Genomic DNA, 19,841 nt, shown 5'->3' on the forward strand with positions numbered 1-19,841 from the left:
CTTCACCTGGTGGTGATGCAGCCTATTTCTTCAAAGGAATTCAAATATTCAATAGTATGAGTTAGAAACAATAGAGTTCTAAAAGAGTATTGCACTGTCCTATATATATACAACTTCCCAATTATTGTTGTACACACTGTTTAATATCATTTCCAAGTCAAATTTGTAGGATTTTTCAATGTGTTGTAATGGATGCCATTCATATTATATTCTAGATTATATATTCATTTGGGTCATTTTTTTCAGGTTTATATTTGATGCAATGCATGCAGTTACTGGTGCCTATGCAAAACCTATCTTTGTGGATGGGCTAGGAGCCAATCCAGTATGCTAACACCTCCCCAAATATATTTGAAGTAATTAAACTAAAGCCATTGATGAAATTATTGACCATTGCTGTACAAAATATAGGATTCAATTGCTAATGGAGTGCCATTAGAAGATTTTGGCCATGGCCATCCGGATCCTAATCTTACGTAAGAGAACCAACTATTTTTTGAAATGGATGCTTCAGTATTGCAGCTTGACTTTTTCCATGTTTTTTGAAATAGGTATGCCAAGGATTTGGTTGATGTCATGTATGCCAAGAATGGACCTGATTTTGGAGCCGCTAGTGATGGTATGTAGCATGACCTAAAAGAGGTGACATGTGTCTTTGTGTTGATGACTTCGATTTGTCAATTGGGTTGCGTTAGTATGCAAGTGCTAATAATATTTTTTTATCCAGATTTTCTTTAGGTTAGGACATAATCTGTATTTCCTTTGGGTCCTTCATATAGTTGCTCTTTGAATATTGCACGGGTGGATGGGAGGTGGCTGGGTGGTGAAATGTATAGGGCTATATGTATGTTATGTTTTAAGATATGATTTCATTATAGTGTTGGGAATTTTGAAGGTGTTTATTCTAGGGTGCTTGGGTCACAGACCTTGGTGATGATTTCAAGTAACTTAGGATTCTATTTGTTGCTTCCATGCATACAGTCCTAGGGGCATGCATGAATTGACTAACAATATGTTAGATAGTTATGCCCTTAGCTCAAATCAAATTGATGTATCTTTTGACATTTATTGTAAATGAATAAAATACATAATTGATTTATATCATTGTGGTGTGTTTCTGTGCAATACCCTTAAACTGGACATTTATGAGACTCGTGTTAGTCTAGAATCTTCACAGTCGTTGGAAAAATCTGGGGAGATTTATCCTGCCATGGCTGACACTAATATACTGCCAAGTTGGTTGGGGTGGCTTGTCTCAGCTACCAGGGTGAGACTTGAGGTATATGTAGTGTGGGTTTTCTAGAAACCCTAAACCGAACCAAAATTCCAGTACTGCCCTGGACCTTAGAGATAGATGGGAAAAACCGGAATGTTACACCTGACCCCTAGACTCGATTATGGTACTGCACTAGGTGTCGAATCGGGCTATCTTTGATATGCCAATCAGTAAGATCCTTTGTCGGACAAAGGATCATAGTGAGGGGGTCAAAACCTAGGTATGTTAGGACAGTCCGAGAATTTATCTAAGTAGGTGATCATAGTGACAAGATCAACCCCTTTGTCGGACAAAGTGAATGATCAGGGATGCACTCTCTCTGATGGAAACCTAAACTGCCGGCAGTTGATATCAACCATTGAAATTTGTTTTTGCAAAATATATTTATATAGAGATATACATTTATATATATTATGGTTTCAAAATATTTGCAAAAGGTTTTAATTCTCTGGATCCATGTAAGTAGAGAGTGCAACACTATTCCTTGCAGCCGAGGGAGAGGTCCTCTCTTGCCGGTAGTGTTTGATCTGGTCCGGTTTGGTTCAAGATTGATCATTGAAAATGCAGTTTTCTAAAATAGGGAATGCGATTCCCAGATGGGAGAGAAATTTTTGAAATTTCGCCTAACCTTCCTGTAGGATTCGGCCATCCATACGATGGATCTCTCATCCCTTCACAATATTGACTACATATGCAATATTTGGCTCTAGCCTTGAGTTAGTGGAACAATTTCTCAACTAGGTGATGATATCTATTTGCATCTACAAGTAGTTATCCATTTTAGTTCCCTAAATGACGATTTTGCATAATAGGAGTTTCAACATGCTTGGGTCACAAGTTCCTCATCTCCTTAAGGAGATCTAAGATATACTTTGTGAAATAAAGATATCTTTATTGGATCTTGTAACTTAAATTTGTACAAGTATTGTAGATCCTCCAATTCTTTAATCTCAAACTCATTGCCCAAGAAAGATTTAAGTTGTTGCATCTCTTTGGCATATCACTTGCTACCACAATGTCATCTGCACACACAATAACTACCACCATTCCTTTTTCCTTCTCAATTATGTTTAATAAGTATTGTATGGTCAACCACACATGTGGAGTCTGTTTTAGTTCATATGATATCCTCTTCTGCTTGCATTGTAGAGACAGTGAGAAGATCTAGTCGTAGGGCTATTTTTGTACTTTTACTCTTTATTGTTGTACATCTAATTTATGTGATCTCTTTCTTTTGTACACTAAGGGCTGATTTGTCCTTTTATCTTTTTAATATAAATATATCTTTTAGGGTATCAACTAACACTGTGTGTCACACCCACCAATCTCTTGTTTCTCTCTCTCTTTCCTTCTGAACTTTCGACTTGACTCTGACATGGTATCAGAGCAAGTCACGACCTGATCTACACATAGTATCTTTGTGATCATCTCTGTTACTACTGGTTCAAGAACTCTCTAACAGTATTTGGGAGGTTCTTGAGTGTCTTTTAATCCTCTTCCTAAATCGGCTATAGATCTGAACTTTACAGATCATCTTCCTAGACTGTTGTGCCATCAGATTCATCTTTCTTCTTAGATCTTCTTGTAGAGGCATCAAGTCAGCTTGAAAATCCTAGATTTGGTGTCGCTCAGAGCAGATCTACCGAATCCCTTTGGTTTGATTTGGATCAGTTTTGATTTTGATGGGTTTCGATCCACTCTTCAATTCGCTAGAACATTGCAGTTACCTTTTTTGGACATCAGCTGAAAGGTACTTTCTTCTTCATCCTCTTATTCAAATTTTATTGGTTTTCTGGAAGTGTGTGTTGTTGCCTTTTGTCTCCCAATGGCATCAGAAAGGATGGAAGTTCTTCCTATTAAATTCAATGGTACAAACTACGCATTAAGAAAGTTTAACTTTCAATTCCATGTCGAAGCTAAGGGTCTTTGGGGATATTTGGATGGCTTTGTATCTAAACCTGATGATTTTGATATTAAGGGCCTTAATCAGTGGAAGATCAACAATGCAAAAATTGCATCATGGATCTTAGGTTCAGTCGAAACTGATATTGCTATCCCTATGAGAGGGTATAGGACAGCCTATGAGATATACCAGTATCTCGAGAAGGTTTATCAGCAATCAAATACCTCTAGACAGTATCAGATAGAGGTTGACATCTTCTCATACTATCAAGGGGACAGAAAGGTCTAAGAATATTATGCAAGGTTCATCAACCTTTGGACAGAATATGAGTTAGTTCACATGGGAAAGGACCCGTCAGACTGTTGTGTGAAGTACATGAAGGGACACTTTGACAAGAGGAAGATTATGCATTTCCTAATGCATCTAAGGCCTGAGTTTGAAGTTGTCAAATCTAATATCCTGAATCGATGAACATTTCCTAACTTAGATACTATCCTTGGGGAAATTGTGAGAGAGGAAACCAGATTTGCTAAACAGACTACACTGGATAAGAGAAAAGATTCCAACATTGATGATGTCTTCTCGGCAGCTAAACCAAAAGGGAAGGACTTCTCTAAGGTACAGTGTTATGAATGTAAGGAGTTTGGGCACGTTGTCTCCCATTGTAAGAAAAAAAATACATGCACATATTGCAAGTAGGTCAGCCATATTATTACCGAATGTCCTATCCAGCCTCAGAAAGGTAGTGGATCAAATCAGAAGAAAGGAAGCTACAAGGCCTATCAGACTGTTGTAGATGGTTCAGATGCCTCCTTTATTACTTCTGTAACTAGCCAAAACGACACCTCCATTGGCATGTTTGAAGAACGGATTTGACAGCTCATGTCCTGGTCATCTCCTCAACCTTCTCTACTATTAGTCTGTCTGGTAAGTCATCGACCTATTGTCCTTTACCAAACCACCTCTGGTATATTGACTTGGGAGCCTCTAACCATATGAGAGGGGCCACACTCAGTCAGTATCCCAAACCCATCCTCCCAATAAACATATTACCAGTGCAAATGGTGAAAAATTGGATATACTTGGCTGTGATGATTTGTATTTATCACTTCTAAGTCATCTCTGTTTCATTTATCCAAAACTCTATTTGTACCTAAGCTCACCACCAATTTGACTTTTGTTGGTCAACTTTTGTAGAGGAAGGTAGCGCTGCCTCTTTCATTTCTGATGGTTGTTTGATATAGGACCGACAAACTAGAGAAACTAGAGAGGTGAAGGGGAAGGGGCGTAGATTGGGAAGACTATTTGCTTTGGAGTTTGAGAAGAATAAGATAGGACCTGTTTCTAGTTCATGTTTTCTTTCTACTACTTCTGGCTTTGAATCTTTTAATTGTAATAATGATTGACATTTATGGCATAAACACCTTGGCCATTCGTTTTCTAAGAAACTTGACAAGTTATGTGCTTATGGTAGTTTACTTGTTTCTACTGTTTCCTTTAAGAATGTGAATAAAAATTGCATTACTTGTGGTTTATGTAAGAGTCATATTTTACCTTTTCCGTCTCACTCTGAGCATGTTATTGTTCCTCTTTATGTAAGTACTTTGTAATCTTTATTGATGATTGCACCCGTTTCACTTGGGTTTATTTTCTTCAAAAGAAATCTGAAGTGTACACTGTATTTAAGCACTTTCTTACCTATGTTACTACCCAATTTGATGCCCAGGTATGTGTTCTACAATCGGATTCAGGGGAGAGTATGTTGATGGGGACTTCCAAATTTATTTAAAACAACATGGAATTCAAACCCAAAAATCCTGTCCAATCACCCCACAACAAAACAAGGTAGCGGAAAGGAAGAATGGGCATATCTTGAGTGTAGTTATAACACTTCTACAAGATTCCCATGTACCCTCTTGGTTTTGGGTAGAGGCGGCCAGCATTGTTGTGTATCTCATAAATCGTCTTCCATCATCTGTTTTGAATAATTCTTCTCCTTTTCAATCTCTCTTTCACAAACCCTTAGACCTATTTATGCTCAAGGTTTTTGGTTATGCTTGTTTTGTCCTTCCACCTCATAAACGCACAAAGTTAACTACACAAGCTGCTTTGTGTGCCTTTATGGGGTACAATTCTGAACATAAAGGGTTCCTTTGCTATGATTCTTCGGTCTGTCGTATTAGAATCTCTCATAATGTAGTTTTTCTTGAGAGTGTGTCCTTTTCTAAACATATTGTAAAATTCCCAGCTCCTTTCATTTCCTTGTTTCATAGTTTTGACTCTACCAGTACCTCAGATATACCATTGCCAAGCAATGGCCTTCTTCAATCTCAATGCCCTCCTCTACTCCACCACTAGTTGCTGATCCAGTCACTCCATCTGCCATAGTAAGTGGACCTAATCTTCCCCTTGAACCTACTACACCCACTTTACATCGTTCCTCTAGAATTTCTCGCCCACCTGACCGTTATGGTTTTTCACTAGACCATAGCTCATTTTCTGTTGTTTTATCTACCATAAGCGTTCCTAGATCTTACCAGCAGGCTGTAGCAGAACCACACTAGAAAGATGCCATGGATTCTGAAATTCGAGCCCTTCTTGAGAATGACACCTGGGACATGGTCAAAGCTCCACCTGAGACATCTCTCATAGGAAGTCAATGGGTCTACTCTATGAAACTGAAATCTGATGGAAGCCTAGATAGATACATGGCTAGGTTGGTTGCACAAGGCTATAAACAGGAATATGGGATAGACTATGAGGAGACCTTTGCTCCTATAGCTAAAATAACCATTGTATGACTTCTAATGGTTGTATCTATAGCCAAATAGTGGACAATCCATTAGATGGACGTCAAGAATGCTTTTCTCCATGGGGAGTTGAAAGAGACGGTCTATATGAAGCCCTCTCCTGGATATTGTACATACTTGCAGCTTGTTTGTCATCTGAAAGTCACTTTATGGCCTGAAGAAAGATCCTAAAACCTGGTTTGAGAAGTTTAGATCTGTCATCACCGATGTTGGACTTATCTAGAGTTCTTTTGATTATTCTTTATTCACCTTAAGGTGGAAGCAGGGAGTAACGATATTACTTCTTTATGTCGATGATATACTCATTACAGAGGATGATACAGAAGGAATCCATACAACAATTACTCAGTGAGTCCTTTAAGATGAAGGACTTGGGATCTCTAACATATTTCTTAGGACTTGAAGTGAGCAAAAACTCTCGGGGCTACTTTGTTAACCAACAAAAGTATGTGGCTGATCTTGTTAAACCGGAAAATCTTAGTGATTCCAAGATTGTAGACACCCCACTAGAACTGAATTTGAAACTCAACAAAGATGATAGTTCAGCTGGTGGACAGTTTAATCTATCTCACCAGGACTTTGTCAGATACATCTTATGTAGTTCAGCTGGTGAGCCTGTTTGTGTCTTCTCCAAGACAACCTTATTTATCTGCAGTTCATCAGATCATTAGATATGTGTGAGGCACCTCGTCACACGGGATATTTTTCTCCTCTTCATACCCTATTAACCTTACAGATTATGCGGATGCTGATTGGGCTAGATGCCCTGACACTTAACGCTTCACTACTGGCTGGTGTGTATTCTTAGGCAACTCTCTTATCTCGTGAAGTGCAAGAAACAACCTACTGTATCCAAATCTTCCACTGAAGCTGAATACAGGGCTATGTCTTCCGTGTGTTGTGAGATCATATGGCTCTGGGCTCTTCCGTCTGTTCCTCTCTATTGCAGACAATGTCAGTGCAATCAAAATTGCTTCCAACCCCGTCTTCCATGAGTGCACCAAACACATAGAAGTTGATTGCCACTTCATCCACGATCTCCTTCTTGAGGGTATTATATTTCTTCCTCATGTCTTTGGGCTCCAATTAGCAGACCTATTGACTAAAGCAATGACTCGGGCTCCGCATCTATTTCTCATGGACAAACTGATGCTTACTCCTAGGCATCAGTTTGAGGGGGAGTGTAGAGACAGTTGAAGGGATAGGAAATCCATCACATGGACGCCCAAAATTGCGGAATAAAGGGGCGAATTTCAAAATTTTTTCTCTCCCTTCAACTGGGAATCGAATTCCCTATTTAGAAAATCATATTTTCAAGGATCATTCTTGAACCATAAACTGAACCAGATCTGAACCAAAAGGAGTAGGGAGAGATAATACCTGATACACAGAAACAATATCTCTCAATGGAGGTGCTCACGCCCAAGGTAGGATCCAAAATCTGCTCCCACTGAAGATGGCGCAGTGCAGGGTGGAGCAGAATCAGCAGTGTTCTTCCAAAAGAACTTGATCCTTCTCAAGAATCACCTGGACGGCTTGTGAATACAACTCCTACCAATCTTTTCTCCAAAAGATTGGAATCAAGATCCAATCTTGATTTCTCCCAAAGAATGGAGATCGAACTGCTGTAGGCAGCGGCTGCAGGAAGGAGGCGGCAAGAGAGTATTTGCAGGGTGTAGAATTCTCTCTTCTGTGATTTCAGCTCTTAAGACAAGACTATTGCTTGTGGTTGTCTGTTGTGTTGTGTCTAAAGGCTGCCGCCCCCTCTTCCTTTTATAAACTTAAAGGGATCAGCTCCTAATCCCATTAGGAGTTGCTAACCCAAATCATATCTAGATTAGAAGTCCCTTTAAGATAAGGGATAACCCTTATCTTATCTGCAGATTAGATCAGCCATCTCTTAATCTAATTAGGAAGTTTCCAGATCTAAATCTTATTCAGATCTTGGACTCTCTAAGTGGATAGGGTGTAGGCCCAATCCTATCAGCTGATCTTATCTCAGAATTCGCCCCTTAAGTGACTAATCAAATTAGCACAGTTCGAAATGGGCTTAAGGCCCATTTAGGGTTATGTATTCATTTAGCCTTCCAAACTGCTACTCAGTTGGGCTTCCTTGTATGGCGTGGGACCCAAACATTGATCTACACATCAGCCACATGGGTTCAGCCCAGCCTTTGTTACAAGGCCTGGCCGAATACACTGTTATGGACAGTGCACCCCCTGAAACCCATCAAATGGGCTCTATGGGGCCAACACTTACCCTAAGTGGTCCCTGGGCCAAGCCACCTTGTAACACCCAGGGACTGTGGGCAGATGCAAGATTAGCCCATCAGGTATTATCCTCAATGTTCTTACACTTAACCTCTCAGCCCATAATGATCATACACTGCCCGACAAGAGAGGACCTCTCCCTCGGCTGCAAGGAACAGTGTTGCACTCTCTCTAGTATGGATCCCGGGAATTAAAACCTTTTGCAAATCATTTCGAAACCATAACATATATACTTTTATATCTCATATAAAATATATTTTGCAAAACAAATCTCAACGATTGAAATCGGTTGCCGACAGTCTTGGTTTCCATCAGTGAGAGTGCATCCCCGATCATTGCCTTTGTCTGACAAAGGGGCTGATCCTGTCACTATGATCACCCACTCAGATGAATTCTCAGATTGCTCCAACATACCCAAGTTTTGACCCCCGCTAAGGATCTCACTGATTGATACATCAAAGACAGCCCAATCCGACACCTAGTGCAGTATCATAATCGAGTCTAGATGTCAGGTGTAACTTTCCAGTTTTGCCCATCAATCTCCAAGGTCCAGGGCAATACTGGAAATCTGGTCAAGTTCAAAGATTCAATTAATCCTACACTGTATGTGCCTAGGGTCTCACCCCGGTAGCTGAGACAAGCCACCCCAATCGACTTGGTGGCACCACAGTGTCAGCCTTGTCAGGATAGGTCTCCCCAGACCGACCCACTGGCTGCAAACATTCTAAACTAACACGAGTCTCATTAAGTGTCCAAGGGAACATGAATCAAATATGCACTTTTATTCATTTACAATAAACTCATAAAGTACATCATTTTGATTGAAGCTAAGGGCATACAAAACTGTCTAACAACAGTGAGAAGATCTAGCCACATGGCTATTTTTGTACTTTTACTCTTCATTGTTGTACATATAATTTATGTACTCTCTTTCTCCTGGAAGCCATAGGGCTATTTACTCTCGACGTCTGCAAGTTGTTCTCCCACTGACATCTCTCCACCTTGTCCTTGTTCACCTTGTGAAGAGGTGGTTATATTTGCATTTCCACCTTTTCCAGTTTCAATCCTTTTTCCACCATTTTCTTTCTTGAATCTGGCAGGAACGAGCTCGGATACAACTTCCAACATGTGTCTTTAGTGTATTTAGGCTTCTTGTAGTATTTACAGATAACATCTTTCTTCCCAGTGCTAACCTTCGGCTTCATCCCAACATTAGCATAGTGATCAACCTATAGCTCAATAGACTGAACCTATCTTTTGCTCTCCTCACTACTCACGATATCATATGCCTAAGACAAAGTCACCTCATCCTTTGTTAAAACATTCTGCCTCACAATATCACACTCCAAGTTGAGTTCGATGAGGACTCAAAGACCCAATTTCTCTCCACTAACCTCCTATATGTTTCTGCATCCTTTATGCAACCCCAAACAATAGTCTCCATCATATCAATCTCTTGCCAAAGAGATTTCAGCATAGAGAAGTAGATTGCTAAGGGCTTTTCTCCCTATCTAAGATTATTCACATCATGCTTCAATTTGTAGGCCCAAGCAACATTAAGCTTTTGGGAATAGGTCTCTGTGACACTATCCCACATTTCTTTTGCAGTTTCTATCCACAGGTAATGCTAACTAATGTGTGGTTGCATAGAGTTCACTAACCAACCCACTACTATGAAGTTTTCCTACATCCACCTTCCATAGGCAGGATCATCCTCTGGTTTTTTCTTGCTCTCAGTAATATAACCCCATTATCCTCTACTACACATGTGTATCTTAATAGATTGAGACCAAGCTAAATAATTGGTCCCATCTAGCTTTACAGTAGTCATTGCCCCAAAAAGATTCTCCATTGACCCCCCATGTCCAAACCCAGAATCTATCTCCTCCAGTTTGCTCCATTGAGTAAACAGATGCAAACGAAAATCAAATTAGGGCTTTACAAAGCTAGATTTACTGTTCTAAGCAAAGAACAACCTTTCAACCCCCAAAATTAGGGTTTCTCAGGGTCTTACGGGATGTGGAGAAAGAGAGAAACTTCAATCGCCCCTTCCATAGGTTCTAGAATTCAATCCAACCAAGACCGCCCCTAATTGAAATCAAAAGGCTTACCTCTGATCCCTAGGCACTTGGTTCAAACTGTCTCTATGACCTGTAACAAGGTTTCTCCAGATATCTAGGGTTTTTTAGAAAAATCTCCAATAACCTGCCCAAGGTTTCAACTATGGATGAAAAACCTCCAAAAAACCTTCTTAACTGGGCTGCATAAGTAGCGATTAATCAACCAATCAGTTCTCCATACACACTATGTATGGGCAAAGAAAGGAGAAAAAGTTGAAAGTGAGAACCCGCTCTAATACCAAGTTGAAAATTACACCTACAATAATTTAGATAATGCAAGAAGAAAAGAGAGAAAGAGAAAGAAGAAGAAAGAAGTTTCAGCAATAGGTTGTGGAAGAAGAAAAGAAGGGAAGAGAGAAAAGAAGAATTCGAGCCTCTCTCTAGCCCCCTTTCATCACTTTTATTAATAATTCTAAGTCTGGGTACAATTACTTGGATGTTCTTAATGGGGCAGACAGCACTAAAGGAATAATTAAAGAAAATAAAAGAAGGCCCATAAGGCACATAACTAAAAAACATTACTTTTAAATACTACTTAAAAGAAATAAAGAACACTAAGGCCCATTCGGCCCATTCTCACTACAGATACTTGCACCTAATTTCAAAGATATGCCAAGTTTTTTGAATAACGTCCTTGGTTCATTGTAAAGTACACTCACAACAACCCAAGATGGGTTGCATGCACTCATATCAATATTATTAAAGGGCAATAAATACTTATTTCCCCCACTAAGATGTTTATATCTATGCTTCCTGCTTAACCGTGCCTAGGCAATAGTTCTCCAGAATGCCTAGGTGATCACTTAGTTGATGTCTAAAGTGTTGAGACATCAGATTTTATCATTACTAATCTTGTTACCATCAGGATGGCCTAGCGGGTGTTTGGTACCAATGTGTTTCACAGCCATTTCTTTCACAGGCATTCCCGATTCATAAGCATTTCATTTCTCCTTTTCTTTTTGAAAAAAGACAAAAAAATCATGTTTGGTGGAGATGCATGCTGACCGGGCACTTAAAGTGTTTTGACTTATTAATATATTCATAATGACAACTGTGTGACATCTCAAAAAAGATGTCCGATTTTTCAAATTTCAACGTGCCACATCACTTTGGTGATTCAAGATCACCAAGACGATTCAAGACCACCAAGGCAATTCAAGAAGTGCAAATTTGATGATTCAAGAAAGGCCTCTTTTCACAAATCACAAATCTCACCATTGAAGCGATGCTTTTTTTTTTCAAATAATGGCTCACTAAACATGTTTAAATAGCGCTTCCATTTTTTTCTGATGTGTCAAACTCATGAAATGGAACACTTGTGAAACGCTATGGTGCCAAACACCCACCTAGTGAATACTGATGAGATGAGTTCAATGGTTGGAAGATCAACCAAAGGGTATAACTATGATATAGACTGGGGTAGTGAACAGATCACCAATTTGGAGGGTCTCCTATCGAACTGCCAGTTTGGGTCATCCACAGGGTTCCTCTGCATGGAAGAAATAAGTGTGGTTGTCTGGAAAAACTTCCGTTTTTTGGTAAATACCTGGCAAAACTTCCTGATTGAAGTTAGCTCTTGATATACTTGTTGCGTGCTAAAAGGTAAATGTGGAATGGACTTCATTGCATTTTTACCGACTTATATTATTGATGCCAACCTCTTTACCAATTATTAACTGGCTTGTGGTAGTTATCAACGATAATCTGTTAAAGGTAAATTAGGGAAAAAAGCCCTAGCTTCAATAATCATGTTTGTATAATGGAGAGGTTGGATCTGTAATTATATACATGACAAAATTGACAACATAGGAATTACATGATTTCAGTAACACAATCAATATTTCCATGTGGTTTTCTACATAGTGATGATTCTGATGGAAATAGTTTCTGTTTAATGTAAGTTCAGTTTAATCCAAGTTCAAATAATTTGTACTCTAATTCATTCATTTGATGCCATTTTTGTTCTTCAGATCCTTCAAGCTAATTGTTATATATGTAAAGGTTATTATTGGTATTTCCCATCAATGATCTTTGTATTTCTTGTAGTCAACATCATTATTTTTCACATTTACCTTCTTCCCAAAATTTTCTAGGTAGAATTAGAAGGTTGAAGTTTCGATTGCAATGAACAATATGGTTTTTGCTCTTGGTAAATCTTATTTTTGTTTAGGGGATGGTGACAGAAATATGATTCTTGGAAGAAGCTTCTTTGTTACTCCCTCAGACTCGGTTGCAATTATTGCAGCCAATTCACAGGCAGCAATCCCTTATTTTAAGAATGGTCCCAAGGTAGGTGGCCTTGTGCTTTTTTTCTAAGTACACTTTCTTTTTCATTAGAAAATGAACCTTAGTATTTATGAACTTCTCTACCTTTGCTTCTTTTAGGGTCTAGCTCGGTCGATGCCAACTAGTGGTGCTCTTGATCGTGTTTCTGAGAAGTTGAATCTTCCTTTCTTTGAGGTGCAGCTAATGTTGTCCTAATTTAGTATACATTTCCTTTTCAATTATTTTCTAGAATAGTTTTGCTCATCGCATGAGGGCTTGCATGGTAACATTACATGCTGACAAACAAAATAATAAATTATATTGTTTTCCATTTTTCCATTCCTTTGACCAACTACATCCTAAGTGAATCTATTTGGTTTCAGGTACCTACTGGTTGGAAATTTTTTGGGAATCTAATGGATGCCGGAACATTGTCTATTTGTGGGGAAGAAAGTTTTGGCACAGGTTCTGATCACATCCGTGAGAAGGATGGCATATGGTAAATATGAACATTTTCTTTTTCTGATGAATATAGTAGAAATCTGAAGCAGTGGGTAAATCTCCCTTTCACCATGAAGTTGGAATTTTGAAATAGGAATATTTTGACCACTGTCAAAGCTGTCTTGGTATGAAACAAAGGAAAACCTCTTCTCTGATGCTAAACCAAGTAGTGCAGGAGTTCTCATAAGGGCCCAAGCTGGAAGGAATCTTTCATTGGAGTATATAATACTTCCTAACTATTTGTGAGAAAATTAAAGCTGAACATCTTATGACCTAGGGAATAAATCTCAACCATTCATCTAAAATAACTTGAGTGAAAATATATAAATAAGGCCATTACCCATGTTGGTCCCAACTATCTGGGGTCTTGGAAGGGGTAGACTGGGTTCCAACCTAACCATTGGCATTTTTCCCATGAAGTGCTTTTCTAAGTCTCAAATTCACTTTCTCATGCTTGTCATCGTGAGGTTTTTCCATTACACCAAGCAAATATGAACCACCAAAATACCCTTAAACAAAGAATCCTGTAATGGACCTGTAATATGATAAATTGTCCATAAATTGCTCAAATAGTGCTTAAGTGCACAAATTTAGACTTCTTGGATCATACTAATGGCAAAGCTAAGATATAAATGCTCATTTAATGATAACATTGGTGGCATCTGAACAATTTTTTTTTTAAATTTGATTAACCAGTTAGGATAACATGAAATTGAAACACCCATTGAATCCTTGTTTCAGCAGGTCCCTCTCGAATAGAGAAATAACTGCATTTTCATTTTCAAGAAGCTTGAAGGTTTTCTTCTCTAACATGATTTGAGAGATGGAGTTTGATTGAAGGAGGAGAGTTCCTCCAGGGTGGACGCTTTTGCTCTTGCTAAAAGCATTATTGAATCACTGACTTGGGTGTCTTCGATGGGAGGAGAGTTCCTCCAGGGTGGAAGCCTTTGCTTGGTAAAGCACCCGCTAATGACCACTTCAAAATAAGCTTCAAAATAAGGGATTGAAGATACAAAATTGTTGTGCTATGTATAGCCATATAGGCTTTCTGTATAACCTATCAATAGGTTTTTTCCCTTTTTTCTGATTGGTAACTGTTAAAGTTCATTTATTAATGGTAGTATCAGTCAATTATACATCATAAATTGCACCTACTAAGAGAACTAGGCCTTGGCTAGCCTTCCTACAGTGACAAATTACAAAGTCCTTAATCGTGGTCTCCAAATTGCAAATTCATTTCGATCTGCCCCTAACTTGGAAAAACTATTAACCATGTTGTCAGCTGACAGGGAAGGGGGTGTTATATATATAGACTTATCACTTCAGATCCAGCTTTCTTATTTCCATGCTCCCTCTAAATCATTCTTCATCCAATTGTAACCACTTTTGAATCTCCATCTATTAGGATATTTTTAAAGTTCACTCATTTTGCCAACCAAAGTCCCTGTAACAGAGCCAAAATTTTTGCCATTGTAGAGTCCCCAATCCCCACCATGCCAGTGTATACTGCGAATTGCCAATATGTTCATTCCCCTTTGAGTTTCTAAATATTCTCCCTACTCCAGATAGACTAGGATTTCCCAAGCTATATCCTTCATAGTTCTTTTTGATCCAGCTGTCTTGTGGTGGGCACCGAAATGGTGCCTTCACTATTCTCATAGCAGTAAAAGAAGCCAGCTGCTGCCAATTCCTTAGTATATCACTATATCAACCAAGTGTTGGAAGGTCTCTATCCTGTGGGAGTTCTTTTAGATTGCCTGGTCCTACCTTTCAACCATGTGGGTATCTTAGCCATGTAGTTCAGTGAGAACTACAGGTTCCACCCTGTGGTCCATAGTTCCCTACCCAAGCATAACCCAATACAACTTGGGCGCTTGGTCAGGGTTGGTCGAGTTTGAAAGAATTTATGAATACATTTTATATAGCCATCTTTTATTAGGCTTTATGCCCAATTTAGGAGTAGAAATGGTTTAAAATATGTACATAATTCATTTACAAATGTACATATGCATATTTTATACATGTGTGTGTGTGTGTATATATAATTAGAAAATACTTTAGCATAAAAGAAGAAAGTAAATATTTTTATATAAGTAAAATGCACGTATGCATGTATTTGGGTGGGCTTGGGTTGAGTTGAACCTGGGTATGGGTTGGGTCAGGCTCAGGTTGGGCTTGTGCTACCCAAAGCCTCAACCCAAGCCCATCCAAGTTTTCTGGCCCAGGCCCAGCTTGCAGCCCAAAAACTCAGGCCCAACCCATGCAAAAATTTGGGCTGGGTTTGGGTCGGGTTGGGCTCGAGTTGGGCCTTCTCCAGTCACTTCCTCAATTTCATCTTCCTTCCTCCCATTGTCCAATGAGTGAAAGTACTTAGAATTGCAATTTTCCATCCCTTTCTTTAATCTATTTGTACCTTAATTTCTGCCCCGAAGAAATTTCTTCCTTTCTAGATGGCTCCTCAAGCTCCCCCCTTCAACCTTTTCATTCTAACCATTTCCTCTTGAACCAAATTTCTGTTATCCTCAATTCCATCTAGCTCTTTGATTTGTTCAAGCATTTGAAGTTTCATTTACCCAGTGATCCCAAAGGTGGTCTTGTTCTAAAATTTCTAGGTGGATTTTACATGTTTTAGATTTCCCATAAACTTGAGCGCCTCCAATCCATCTACCCCATCTTTATCTTACCATTGAGCCACCAAAACATGCTGAGATTGACATAGACTTTTTGAAGATGGTGTTTTTCACCCATTACAATTTTACACAAATATTAAGGAAATGCTATTTCCAGAACTGATAGAACTATTCACACACACACACATGCATGTATTTATGTATGCATGTGTATATAGATGTATGTATTTATGTATGCTTGTGTGCATGCTCTGTACATATACCACTGAGAAGATTCAAAGTTAACATTAGGCTGATTTTGTATGCATGGATTTTTGTTCCCTTTTTCCAATTTGCAGGGCTATATTAGCTTGGCTTTCAATCCTTGCATACCGTAATAAGGACAAGAAAGTTGGAGAGAAACTGGTTTCTGTTTCTGATATTGTTAAGGAGCATTGGGCAACTTATGGAAGGAACTTCTTTTCTAGATATGACTATGAGGTGAAGATTACTACCAGCATATTCTGACATATATATAGTTGTAGAACTCTTGCCATATGCTGCACCAGTTTGTGTTAGTGGTTTGCAGAAACTTGTACCTGAATAAATTGACTGTCGTCTTCCTACCTTATTATTGGGAAGAAAAGTAAGATTCTAATAAATTTTTGTATCTGGTCCTAACTTACTATTCAGGAATGTGAATCTGAAGGGGCCAATAAGATGATAGAGTATCTTAGAGATTTGATATCTAGGAGTAAGGCAGGTGAAAAGTATGGTAAGTCCAAATCCATACAAAGATCCTTTGGACCTTGTCATCTTTAAGATATTAAATGAATTTAGTCATTTTCCTTTGTAATAGGAAGCTACATCCTTCAATTTGCGGATGACTTTGAGTATACAGATCCTGTAAGTTCAACAACTAGGCAACAGTCGTCACTTTCACTCATATTTTATTATATCCAAGGGGAGGAATTGTTGAATCTTGTATGTACCCATGCCGTGGACAGGTTAATTATATAACATTTGCATTTTTCTTTTCAGGTGGATAGAAGTATAGTAACCAAGCAAGGCATTCGGTTTGTTTTTACAGATGGATCAAGGCTCATATTTCGTTTATCGGTACGTGCCAGTTTTGTCTTTGATTATGTAATTTGATTGTTCTGCCAGAGTACTTGAAAGGGCAGAAATGGTAATATGTTTTCTCTGTGCAGGGAACTGGTTCTGCAGGTGCAACTGTCCGAATTTATGTTGAACAGTTTGAGCCAGATGTATCAAAGCACAACATGGATGCTCAAACAACACTGAAACCACTGATAGGTTGGTTACTTGTCATTTCTATGATCTTATGTGTGATTTTCCATTAATTGTTTGGTGATTATCCAGATCTGGCATTGTCGGTTTCGAAGCTGAAGGAGTTCACTGGAAGAGAGAAGCCTACAGTTATCACATAAAGCATTGCCTGCCACTGTTACCTCATGTAATTCGTGTCACTAATGCTTATGTTAAAGTCGGGCATTTTATTTTTATCTAGCTTTCTTGGTATATTCTTTTGTTCCATTTTGATGCAGCATATCTGGCTTTGCTTGAAAGTAAGCTATATGAAAAAGGGGAAAGAAAACCTAAAAATGTACTTTATTGCAAGGTTTTTAAAACCAACTCAGTGACTGAACCGGTCAGGGGTCCCGTTACCGGGTTGAACAGTCTGACCATCCGAACCAAACGCTCAGCCTGTTTTGACAGAAAAATAAAAAATGGTCAAAATCCTTCGAACGGTTTAAATGGTTAACCGCCTGATTCAGCGGTTCACTGACCAAAATCAATGGTTTTGGGGGAAATCTGGTTTTGGGGAAAATGGAACCGGTCAGGTGACTGGTTCCTGGTTTTCCAGTCTGACCATCCAGTCCAGTCCGGTTTTGAAAACCATGCTTTATTGAAAATATGGTAGTTCTGTCTCCCAGAAATGGTCCATATACAACTCTCTTTGGTGAGAAGATGGAGAAACTCTAAATGATAGAAAGAACAAATTAAAATACCTCCATCTTATTTTCTATAGGAAAAATCTATGATACTGGCAGAGCTTTGACCAATCAAATCACCCCGTGAATTTTGATGAACACCACCTGAAGTCACCTCTTTTGGTTGGCTATAACTTTTTCTGGTATCATGTGAATCCTTTTCTATATTTTGTTATACTGGTCAACTTTTAGGTCTTATCTAATGAGGTGTAGCCTTCACCAGTGCATCTGGATAATGAATCTGGAAGAGGAGAAAGTGGTATTTTAATTGTCTTGATGATCTAGGTGAAATTTTGATTTGGATGATTTATGGGGGTGAAATTAATTTCTCCTTGGATAGGGGGCTCAATGTAGGCCCTCTTTTAGACGGTGTCAATTGGACTAAATTTGGTCCAATCCGATCCAGTTCATTACAAATGGATCAGGTCTAATCCAATCCAATAAATATATAAAACCATTTTGGACGGTCCAATTCAATGTCTGGACCATACGCATTTATTCAAATTTGTTTTAATTTAAATTAGTTTTAAACCAAACCTGATCCATTGACACCTATATTCCTATCTTCTATCCATGGACCAGATATTGGCTCAATTCAACCCAGTTCAATTTAAATTCATTACGGATGGACCAGGTTCAATCCAATTTTATAAATACTTTGGATCGTGAAGTCTGAACAGGTCCAATTCAATATCTTGTTGGTCTGTCCAGCTGGTCTAATTCAATGTCTTGTTGAACTGTCCAGCTGGTCTGATTCAATGTCTTGTTCGTCTGTCCAATCCGTCCAAATTGATTTAGTTTGGATGGGGTCCAATTCAAAATCATTCCATTGACACCCTATGTAGACCATGTGATCACGGCAAAAAAGGATATCTCTGCTCGATTGCACCATCTCAGACAGCTCTTCGAACCTGTGAGATTTTATCTTACCTGCTGATACAAGTTTGTTCATCTCTTGGAAGCAACACAAATCAGCCTGCAACTCTTTTTAGACCAGATTCAGATACGCCCCTCTCCGATTTACAGCCCTGGTTGTATCTTTCCCCATGTTCTCTATGCTTGTAATTATTTTTTAAGTTGATAAAATTTGTATAGAGAGTAATAAGAGATGCTGTAATCGGGTCGGATTTAGATGGGATTTATCTGTATCTCAATATGATCATATTATCTATTGAATCTAACCATGGTGCATTTTGAATATTTGCTGCATTTTAAATTAAAATTTCAACCAGTTACATTAAATGTCGCATGGTCTATTTATTTTTTTATTGATTTATTTTTCACAAGGTGTATTATCATTAGATTTTTTTTTTTTTTTTGCTTCACAGTGCATCATAGACTTTGCTTTATGTAAAAACCTAATTCCAAATTTCATTTGCATTTGAACAGATCTTGGGATCTTGGATCATATCAGAATCTGATTTATAAATATAAAATGCATTTATTATTATAAATTTTACATAATTATCCATGTAGGCATGTATAAGAACAATTACTTGGTATAATGAATGGTAAAATCTCAGGCTAGCAAGCATGAGAATGAAGTCTGAGAGTAGGGGTGGATTTGAGCTGAGTCGAATATCTAGCAAGGCGAGATCGGCTCGCCAATAAAATATGAGGCTCGAGCTTGACTATGAGACAATATTTTATAAAAATAAAAATTATACATATAAAAAATAAGAATTACAAAAACTAGTTATTAATATTATATATATAAAATAAAAATATTATATATATGTAAAAGGTTGATTAGGCTCTCAAGCCTCACAAGCCAAGCTTTATTGGACTTGAAGATTGGTTTAGATCAAGCTGAATCTAATATTTTGCAAATTGAACTCAAATAACTTATGAAAAACTTGACTCATGACCACCCCTAGAGAGAAGCCACTTGTGCAAAGAAAGGCCAAAGGATAAGGTCATATATATTCCACCCCTCCCAAGACCACATATAGTTGGGACCAACATTTTGGTTATTGGCCTTTACATATTATCTATGCATGTAGATATGGAGCATATGAGATAAGGTCAAATCCACATTTCGGCCCATTGTAATATATAAACAAATCATCCA

The 19,841-nt window shown here is 38.4% G+C and overlaps 1 protein-coding gene across 1 annotated transcript in view; it reads left to right on the top strand.

The window, feature by feature from the left end:
* Window positions 1-17,381, top strand: part of LOC148880116 (phosphoglucomutase, chloroplastic-like) — an 87,375-nt gene extending 69,994 nt beyond the window's left edge. Inside the window, exons 11-22 of the mRNA XM_088961956.1 lie at window positions 247-325; window positions 412-476; window positions 552-619; window positions 12,551-12,669; window positions 12,766-12,840; window positions 13,029-13,144; window positions 16,115-16,256; window positions 16,449-16,530; window positions 16,615-16,661; window positions 16,797-16,874; window positions 16,967-17,072; window positions 17,139-17,381. Of these exons, the coding sequence (XP_088818082.1) occupies window positions 247-325; window positions 412-476; window positions 552-619; window positions 12,551-12,669; window positions 12,766-12,840; window positions 13,029-13,144; window positions 16,115-16,256; window positions 16,449-16,530; window positions 16,615-16,661; window positions 16,797-16,874; window positions 16,967-17,072; window positions 17,139-17,206 (1,045 nt within the window). The 3' untranslated portion in view covers window positions 17,207-17,381. The remainder of the gene's footprint in view (window positions 1-246; window positions 326-411; window positions 477-551; window positions 620-12,550; window positions 12,670-12,765; window positions 12,841-13,028; window positions 13,145-16,114; window positions 16,257-16,448; window positions 16,531-16,614; window positions 16,662-16,796; window positions 16,875-16,966; window positions 17,073-17,138) is intronic.
* Window positions 17,382-19,841: the final 2,460 nt, after the last annotated feature.

This window comes from Nelumbo lutea, chromosome 1 (assembly GCF_056320005.1).
Source record: "Nelumbo lutea isolate HS-2025 chromosome 1, American lotus-T2T, whole genome shotgun sequence".
NCBI lineage: Eukaryota > Viridiplantae > Streptophyta > Magnoliopsida > Proteales > Nelumbonaceae > Nelumbo > Nelumbo lutea.